The following is a 9,432-nucleotide window of genomic DNA, read 5'->3' on the forward strand; positions in this document are numbered from 1 at the left end:
TGGCACGAAACCCGACTTCAACAAGTGTGAATGAAGACTCCTTGAGCTAGCATATTTCTTCAAATTCTTACATGACACATGGGTAGCATATGAAACCATCGCGTTTGTTTGCCTTGGCCACACGTAAGAAAGAATGCACGCCCTCAATGAACTCTTGGGAGCGGCGATCAGCATTGTACATCCAATGCCGGCTCATCTGCATTACATGACATACATTTTATATTAAAACCTAGAACATAATTAGTTAATTATACAATATGCATGCTACCACACAAGGTATTAATTTATGAAAGTCTCGCTACAATGTAGACAATCCCAACTACCACTAAAAAAACTAAAGCTAAAATACACTTCAGCAGCATAAGGATTTCGCGACTAATCCCAACTAAAACAGACAGATCATGCGTTTGTTCAACATCTATTGGCTTCTTCCGCAGGATCACTGCCTCATCAGCCACTGTAGCCGCCTGTGCAAGAGAGTTTTGCACGTGTTCAACATACTCTTCCTCCCGGTACCAGCCTGAACATCCAGTGCCATCCCACTGAAATTAAAACAAAAAATTAGAACTTTAATTACAATCATCATGAAAATAAGTATAAATTAACCATAATCATCAAATACGACAAAATAACTCACATTGCGATCCGGACACTTGTAGAAGATACGGCCCTTATTGGGACACTCCTTCCTCACCCGGTACTCTATCACAATCTTCTCCTCACACTTGCCACATGCAATGAGAGGAAGGTCCGGCCTCAGTCGCTTTGTAAACCGATGAGAGGCCGAGGACCCGGAAGCAGTTGACATCTACTCTCTATACTCATTTTTAATATAATATAAATTTCTCATTTTATAAACAAATAAAATTAAAAAAAAAACTCTAAAATTCTCTATATCTCTAAAGCATGAAGTGTGCTATGCATGCTAGAAATGAAAGCTCAATACTAGTTTTGAATAACTACTTTAACATTCCTCATCCAAATACGCAAACTTTAAAGTGGTTTTGAGCTTAAATGGCTTACAAATAAAAAAATCCACCATAAAAAAACCACATATATCTAGTCCATAAAATGAAATAAGCTACAGATGAAACACGAGAGTATAAAGTTGGTAACCTTTAGAACCGATGGAGGAATGGAAGAAATCTTGTGATACACCGGTGATGAGGAAAAAGAGAGGCCGGCGATGAAGCAAGAACACTGAGCTCGAAGTGGCTCGGGCTCGGGGAGGAACAAGGGATATATAGGAGGATACCTTTAGTCCCAGTTGGAGATAGCAACCGGGACTAAAGGTCTATTTCTAGTCCCAAACGGAGCCTCCAACCGGGAGTCGACTTTTACTCCCGGTTGGAGGTACCAACCGGGAGTAAAAGTTAACCTTTAGTCCCGGTTGCTAGCTCCAACCGGGACTAAAGGTCCCATGTAGCATAAAAGCCTGCTGCAGTAGCTGTTGGGCAGAACCTTTAGTTTCGGTTGGAGCTACAAACCGGGACTAAAGATCTATCTAGTCCTGGACACGAAAAATACCAGGACTAAAACCAAATTTTAAGCTAGATCAAAGTCGTTTCTCTAGTGAGGGATTGTCTACGGTGAGCGGAGCCAGTACTAGGACAGTCGGCGCAGGTCAGTCAACCATTTGTATTATTGATACCCAGACTTGGTGTGTGCTCCTGATCTCCACGCTATTCTACAAGCTACAGGCCAGTGGCGAGCTCCTGATTCCTACTTTCCTATTACTCTCCTGGATTGCTACCCTCTTCGAAGCCATGGCGGCGAGCAGCGTCGTCGGCCCCGACGGCAAGGAGTGCTGCCACTACGGCGGGCGTGTCACCACCTTCGTCGTTCTCTCCTGCATCACCGCTGGCATGGGCGGGGTCATCTTCGGTTACGATATTGGAATCTCCGGTGCGCACCGCTCGCTTGAACGACGACATGGAGAATATTTGCATCAAACTAATCGAGCTATGGCGTGCAGGTGGCGTGACGTCGATGGACCCGTTCTTGAGGAAGTTCTTCCCGGAGGTGTATCGGCGGATGAAGGGCACAAGCGTCAGCAACTACTGCAAGTTCGACAGCCAGCTGCTCACCGCCTTCACATCCTCGCTGTATGTCGCCGGCCTCATCACCACTTTCCTCGCGTCCTGGGTCACCTCCAGGTGCGGCCGCCGCCCATCCATGATCATCGCCGGGGCCGCGTTTCTCGCTGGCGGGGTCATCGGAGGAGCGGCAGTCGATGTTTACATGGTGATCTTCGGACGCGTGCTCCTTGGTGTCGGGCTCGGCTTTGGGAACCAGGTTACAACACTAATCTTGATCTGTCGGTCTTTCTGTTCATGTTCCATAACAAGGAAAAAAAAGGAAAAATTCATGGGCGTTCTCGAGCTTCATGCCGTCTATAAATTAGTCAACAAGTTGTTAGTCCTCCGGGGCTATTTTTTTATCGGGTACAATATTGAACGTTCGTACACACGCAAAGAAAAGATTGAGAGGCTCTCTAGCCTTCGGTGTATGAGAAACACGCAGTACCACTGTATCAAGATTTGAACCCTGATGAGTAGTATCCTACTTGACAGTCCTACCACTAGACCACATGGCGCATTCGCCTCGGGGCCTAAATTAACAGCATCGATGTCGCAGATTTTTTAACTTAAACTTTTGGACAAGCAGAGGCCCAAACACGTTACCTCAGAATTTGGTTAACCGGGCCAACCCATCCCAGCCTTGGCTGCCAATACCGAGTCCTGGACACAATGCAACGGATGGCACAATGCTTCCCCAACCCCTCTTATGGAGGGAAGAGGCAGGCGGGGCAAAGCGGGTGTTGGGCCGTGGCAATCGGCCGAGCGGGCGGTTGGGCTGAAAGGCCGGTGGATGGTTGGACACTTGCACCGGAGAAAAATTTAGAGAAAGAAATGTTTTCTCAAAGTATAGATATAGATTTTGATTTTGAATTGTAATAATTTATTTGTTTTGGATTTGCATTATAGAATTTAGTCTCTTGAACGTATGTAATATCGCGTTAGTAGGTTTATTGAGATTGATTATTATAGAATTATAATAGCTAGAAAAATACTCCACGCGTTGGTGCGGCACATTCTTAGGAATAATATTGTTGCATCATTACGTGTACTCCCTCCGTTCTAAATTATAAGTCGGTTTTACTTTTTTTGATACATCCAATTTACGATGTCTCTAGTGTCAACCTTAAGAGATTACCCCACCACATATTCTTCCAGAACCTAGTTTGTTTGACCACTCTTCAATCTGATACTTCTGCCCATCTAGTACTTATTTCTGAGTTGTAACAAACTCCTCCAAAACTGAGACCCACTCTTCCTTCTGATTTGAAAAGTACTTTTCTTCCCCAATACTTCCTCCTCAACAGCTCACAACAAATGCTGTCATCACCCCTTTCTAACTTATGAATCCATTTGCACATCAAACATGAGTTCATAAAATTCTCACATCTACAAAGTCGAGACCTCCAAACTCTTTATTAGGTCTATCAATATGATCCAAATCCTAAGAGTGTTTAACAAGATGACACAACGAATTCGCAACATGGACTGGCCTGCTACACGTGCCCGGAATTTCTCTGTCTGACTCTGAGTCGTGGGGTTTGAATTTTTTTTTTTTTTGAGTGACTCCGCAGGCGGTACCGCTGTACCTGTCGGAAATGGCCCCTCCAGTGTACCGAGGTGCTTTCAGCAACGGCTTCCAGCTCTGCGTCAGCATCGGGGCCGTTGCCGCGCACCTCATCAACTTCGGCGCCGAAAAGATCAAGGGAGGGTGGGGTTGGCGGGTATCCCTGGCGCTTGCTGCCGTGCCAGGCGGCTTCCTCACCCTCGGTGCGCTCTTCCTGCCAGAGACGCCCAACAGCCTCGTGCAGCAAGGCAAGGACCAGGAACACGCCAGGGTGCTTCTGAAGAGGATCCGGGGCGTCGACGACGTCAGTGACGAGATGGCCGACATTGTCGCCGCCACCCAGCAGGCGAAGGCAGGCCGCGGCCTGCAGGTGATCCTGTTTGAGCGGCGGTACCGCCCCCAGCTCGTGATGGCCGTCATGATACCCTTCTTCCAGCAGGTCGGTCACCTGTACATCTACCGGCACCAAGCAGTCTAGCTCGGTTCCAACTTCCATGCATGCATGAATTCTGCGTTTGTGTTCACTGTGTATGGGGCCAGGTGACAGGTATCAACGCGATTTCATTCTACGCCCCGGTGCTGCTGCGCACCATCGGCATGGGGGAGAGCGCGTCTCTGCTCTCGGTGGTGGTGACGGGCAGTATCGGCTTGGCGTCCACGGCCGTCTCCATGTCTCTCGTCGACAGGGTCGGGCGGCGGACACTGTTCTTTGTCGGCGGTGCTCAGATGCTGGTGTCCCAGCTCATGATCGGGGCCATCATGGCCACGCAGCTGGGAGACCAAGGGCAGGTGAGTAAGGCTGTCGCGCTCGTGCTCATCGTCCTTATCGCGGCCTACGTGGCCGCGTTCGCCTTGTCCTGGGGCCCGCTGGGGTGGCTAGTGCCGAGCGAAATCTTCCCGCTGGAGGTGAGGTCTGCTGGGCAGGGCATCACGGTGGCCGTCAACTTTCTTCTCACGACGTTCGTTGCGCAGTCGTTCCTGGTCATGCTGTGCCACATGAAGTCCGGCATCTTCTTCTTCTTCGCGGCCTGGCTGGCAATCATGACCACCTTTGTGTACCTGCTGCTGCCGGAGACCAAGGGGAAGCCGATTGAGCAGGTCGGAAAGCTATGGGGACAGCATTGGTTCTGGAAAAGGTTCTCTGGCACGGAGGAGGAAGGGCGGACAACCAGCAAGCTATCAAGCAACTGAAGTTCAATCGTTGACAAAAACAAATATAGATATGAAAGTTATAATGAAAGCCAAACGTGAATAGGTCTGATCAGCCTTTAATCATTTACGTTACTAGCAAATGTGTGTCCGTGCGTTGTACTTGAAGTACGTATTGTTGCACGGTCAACTGACGTGATTTTTTTTTTTTTGTCGATTGCATCATGTGTACTAATTCTTCTTATGATCAGACTTTGTACTATATTTATACCATGATCAATTCGTCTTCAAATCAGACTCCATATTAGCCATGAATGTACATGTTGCTCTAACTTGTATGGGCATAAGAGAGGAAATGATCATGAAACACCGAAACAACTCTGTACACAAATACTAAGGATATAGATAGAGTACATATGTACCTTTTCAATTTTAGCAAAATAATTCCAAGAGATTAGACAATAAAAGTATGATAGCATAATAATTATTAGAGTGACAAAATACTGTAATTTCACATGTTGGTACCTGAGTCATGTGCCAAAGAATTTCAGAATGCAATGAAGAGATTGCTCTACGTGACAGAGATTCTGCTGGAGACCTATGCAAGTTTGCATCTTGAAGTACATCTGATACCAGCGTGTCGATACGTTTGTTATTCCACACCACACACATGTGTATATTTGGAAATTCAACACTCATTTGCATCGAATATATCCCGAAGAAGATTTTCTTCTCTTTTTTTTTTTTTTTTTTTTTTTTTTTGAGGAACTATCCAGAGGAAGATGGCAGGCCGCTTATAGTGGCCTAGCAAAATTGCTGGCCCAGGCCAGTGCCACAAACATATCCAAAGTTTTGTTTTAGAGTTCAAAAATATTCAGATTTGTATCCATATTCTGACAAAAAATATGATAAATAGTAATATTTGTATTCGATTCCAAGCATATTCGATCGGTTTCCACCCCTAACGTCCCACCGAAAGTGGGAAATCCAACTATGACAAATGCATATGTTGCAGCATCTAGATCATCATGAACTCTTAAGTTGAATTGATGCACATAGTGTCGGTGTTTCGAATCATCGACTAGCAAATTTGTGATTTGAGTGACTGGCCCGGATGGTGTGCTTGAGGACACAAGGATTTATACTGGTTCAGGCGGAATGTCCCTACATTCAGTCTGCAGCTGCTCATGTTACCTGCATTAGTTTGTAGTAGGGGTTACAAACGGGCGAGAGAGGGAGCAGGTCCCAAGTCTCTAGCGAAAAGGTCAAACGAAGTTGAGTCACGTTGGACTCGTTGAGCCCTTCTAGCCATTTTAGCCGTTGCCTTTCGTGGGGCATCCTGCTACCCCTTTTATTGATGAAGGGGAAGGCGCAGGTTACACAAGACAAAGAGAGAGAGAGAAAGAAAAGCGAGGAGGAAGAAGGCCTCCGGGGTCGCGGCGCCCTTCATCTCCATTACGCGGGTCTGGCTGGTCCTATAGATGATGACGGGGATGGCTCCACGTCAAGACCCTGTTCATCACTGGCGCTATACGCGGGCATCGTCAGCCGGTCGTAGCACTCCATTCTGTCCCGTTGGGCGGCATGGTTAGCAGATACCCCCGTCGGAAGTCGTACGGGGATTAGGTAGCATAGTGCCGGCACGCCCGACATTGTTGGCAACGTGAATCCTCAGGTATGGCCCGTCGTGGCCGTGGGTCACGTCAACACGCGCCTACTCCCTTTCTGATGTCAAAAGTTTGACCCTGGCTTCGTACTCTTAGACCCGTAGTGGTTGGGGCGGTACGGACCCCCGTCCGGTGAGGCGGAATCCCCCTTCGAGGGGTCTGGCCAGGCGAAGTCCGCGCCTGAGGGGTCAGACGTGACGGAGCCCGCGCCGGGGTCTAGCGAGACGGAGCCCGCGCCCTCGTGGTAAGGTGTCACACCCAATTTTAAGGATAAAATGGAGTGCAAAATCTTATGTGCGCCCAGAGATCAGTCACACACATAAGTTGACAAATTATGAATAGTATCATCACAAGTGTTTATTACATCACGAATAAGACGGATTTATCACATAAATGTAGCGGAAATAATAAAAGATCTCTCGCGGAAGCTCCATTTCATAGGGACGTCGACTGGTTGACCACAAGTCTAGTAGTCCTCAGGAAAATCATCATACCCAAAGCCATCTGTTACCCATCCGGGATTTTTAACCAAGTAATGAAAATAAACAAGTGTAAGTACATGTCGTACTCAACAAGTGTAACACGGGGTTCATGAGGCTCAAAAGGCTTGACACAGGTTTAACAGCGTTCAGTTTTTAGTTGTCACAATTTTAGCTTAAGAGTAGCAACAAGTTGTTTCAATTCCAATGCAGAACACATGATCAAATGTAAACATGAATAATGAATAGCACAAATAGGTAATACTTAGTGTTCATCTATTCCATAAGGGTTTCAAGACCGCTCGTGACCGTGAGCACGGCTGATATACCAGTTTTACACTCTGCAGATGTTGTACACTTTCACTGTGAGTCATGAATACCATATGCCCGGGTTAATTACTCCCAAAACACTTCCAAGGTGAGCAGGCAGGGGTCACTATGAAGCCTTTCAAAGGTTCGTCTAACAAGTTAGGGTCATTAGATTCACTCGGCAAACAGATGTAGAGCCTCCCTTTCCGATGGCACATTGACACGCAGCCTATATACATAGGGACAGAAGCCACACTATATGCGATTCGGCAAGCCATTCTTACGCCAATAAAGGTAACCACTAACAAGCTAGAAAAGATCCTCATACTGAGCTAAAGCTAGAGCCATGTAGCCCTCATAGTTGTGCTGTAAGTCCCGAATGATCACTTACAGATAAGTCCTTAGGGAGAGGAATCTGAAGCATTTAGAAAGTAGCTAAATACTCTAGCCCCATGTTTTCAAGTTGCTAAAAAGTTATATTTTAATATTTATTGCATATACCATTAGTCAAGTTACCAGATCATGGTTTAATTAAGCACTAGCAAAGCTACCCAATGCATAATCCGTAGGTAACAAGGTAAAAATTCAATTCTAGGGGATCCCTATCAAGGTGACACATGCAACATGAATTTAATGAATTAAAGTGAATAGGAAATAAGGATGATCTCATGCTATACTTGCCTTGAGCAAAGTACTCCTGCTGGTCCTGCTCGTCAAAGTCGTACTCTTGATCTCCCACGAAATGCTCACCGTCTATATTCGATAATCACAGCAACATACAAGTATCCAGGAGCAATCATGCAAAGCAAACAAAGCTATAGATTAGAACAGTACACCAACAGCATAGAATCAAGATGAAAAGTTTAAAAAACGAATCTACGTCTCACTACGAACACACAGACGCGAAGATCACAAAAATCAGAGCTAAAACGAAGAAGTTATGAATTAAATAAGTTTTCCTTTAGTAAAATAATAGATTAAATCTAATCTCAAATTTTAAAAGTTGAAAACCTACTTAATAGTAGTATAAACATGTAGATTACTTAATTATGAACCTAACGCAACTTGAACAGATCAAATCTGAATTAAAACAGAGATTTTATGGCTAAAACAAGTTGAGTGGCAAAACTGTAAATAACTTAAAACGTATTTTCAATCTAACCAAACCAAAATACGCTTTCAAAAGAAAGAAACGGAATCTAAAAACGCGCTTTGGACTATGGGTTAATACTAAAATATTTATAAGGACTCTTATGCAAAATTCTAGAATGAAGGGGTATCCTTCGTCCTGGGCCGTCGGATTAGAGATGGACGGCCGAGATTCATCCGAGCGGGGAGAGAGAGAGAGAGAGCCAGCCTTGCCGGAACAGTGTCGGCGGCGAGAAAACGACGGCGGCGCCATGGGAGAGCTCACTAGAGCTCGCGGTTTCCGGTCTACGGCGCCCGGTTTTTCAAACGGAGAAGCCCGGGAGATAGAGGAGGAGATGGGGAACTCACCGAACCCAAGAGGAGCTAGCGAGGAGCAACGGAGGCGGCGCGGTGCTTCGGTGGTCGGTGGCTGTCGCGGCGGCGCTAGGGCGAGGCCCGGCTGTGGCTTGCGTGGGCGAAAAAGCTTGCGGCAGATGGGATAGGGAGGCGGCGGAGGTGGCTATTTATGGGGGCGGGGTTACTTGAGAGGCACGGCGCGGCTCATGGCGGAGGCGGACACGGCGTCGCCGCGAGATAGAGTTCGAGCCGGCCACGGGCGAGAGGAAGGAGAAGGCCTGATGACCGGACCCGGGCGGTCAGCTGGCGGAGGAAAGAGGAGCGCGGCGCTACCAGGCTGGGCCGGGTGAAGCTGGGCTGCTGCGGTGCGGCCCAGGAGAAAAGCCGAACTGGGCTTCGACCCGAGCTAAAGGAAAGGGAGAGCGGCAGCCTGGGAAGGAAAAGAAATGGGCCACGCGGCAGAAGCATGCCTATGGGCCGAAACAGAGGAAGGAGAAAGAAGCTTATTTTTCTTTTCCAATATTCCAAAGCAATTTCCAAATACAAATTCAAAACAATTTGAGGTTTGATTTCAAATCACACCAACTCAAAAATTATTATGCAGCAGCATGAATGCACAATCATGGTTGTTGACCTATATTTGTTTTTAATTTAATAAAATTTATTATTTATCCTAAGTTTAAGTTCCCACAAAAATG

The 9,432-nt window shown here is 46.6% G+C and overlaps 1 protein-coding gene across 2 annotated transcripts; it reads left to right on the forward strand.

Moving 5' to 3' along the window:
- Positions 1–1,601: 1,601 nt before the first annotated feature.
- LOC136500594 (hexose carrier protein HEX6-like) lies at positions 1,602–5,105 on the forward strand. 2 transcript variants are annotated; one of them, XM_066495979.1, is made up of 5 exons: positions 1,602–1,623; positions 1,701–1,905; positions 1,976–2,295; positions 3,653–4,084; positions 4,186–5,103. In XM_066495979.1, exons 2-5 carry the CDS (start codon positions 1,767–1,769, stop codon positions 4,834–4,836), a joined length of 1,542 nt encoding a protein of 513 aa, XP_066352076.1. In that variant the 5' UTR covers positions 1,602–1,623; positions 1,701–1,766; the 3' UTR covers positions 4,837–5,103. The 2 variants fall into 2 exon arrangements, with proteins under 2 accessions (XP_066352076.1, XP_066352077.1); XM_066495980.1 differs by lacking the exon at positions 1,602–1,623 and having other exon boundaries at positions 1,638–1,905; positions 4,186–4,434; positions 4,618–5,105.
- The last annotated feature ends 4,327 nt before the right edge of the window (positions 5,106–9,432 follow it).

This window comes from Miscanthus floridulus, chromosome 13, assembly GCF_019320115.1.
Source record: "Miscanthus floridulus cultivar M001 chromosome 13, ASM1932011v1, whole genome shotgun sequence".
NCBI lineage: Eukaryota > Viridiplantae > Streptophyta > Magnoliopsida > Poales > Poaceae > Miscanthus > Miscanthus floridulus.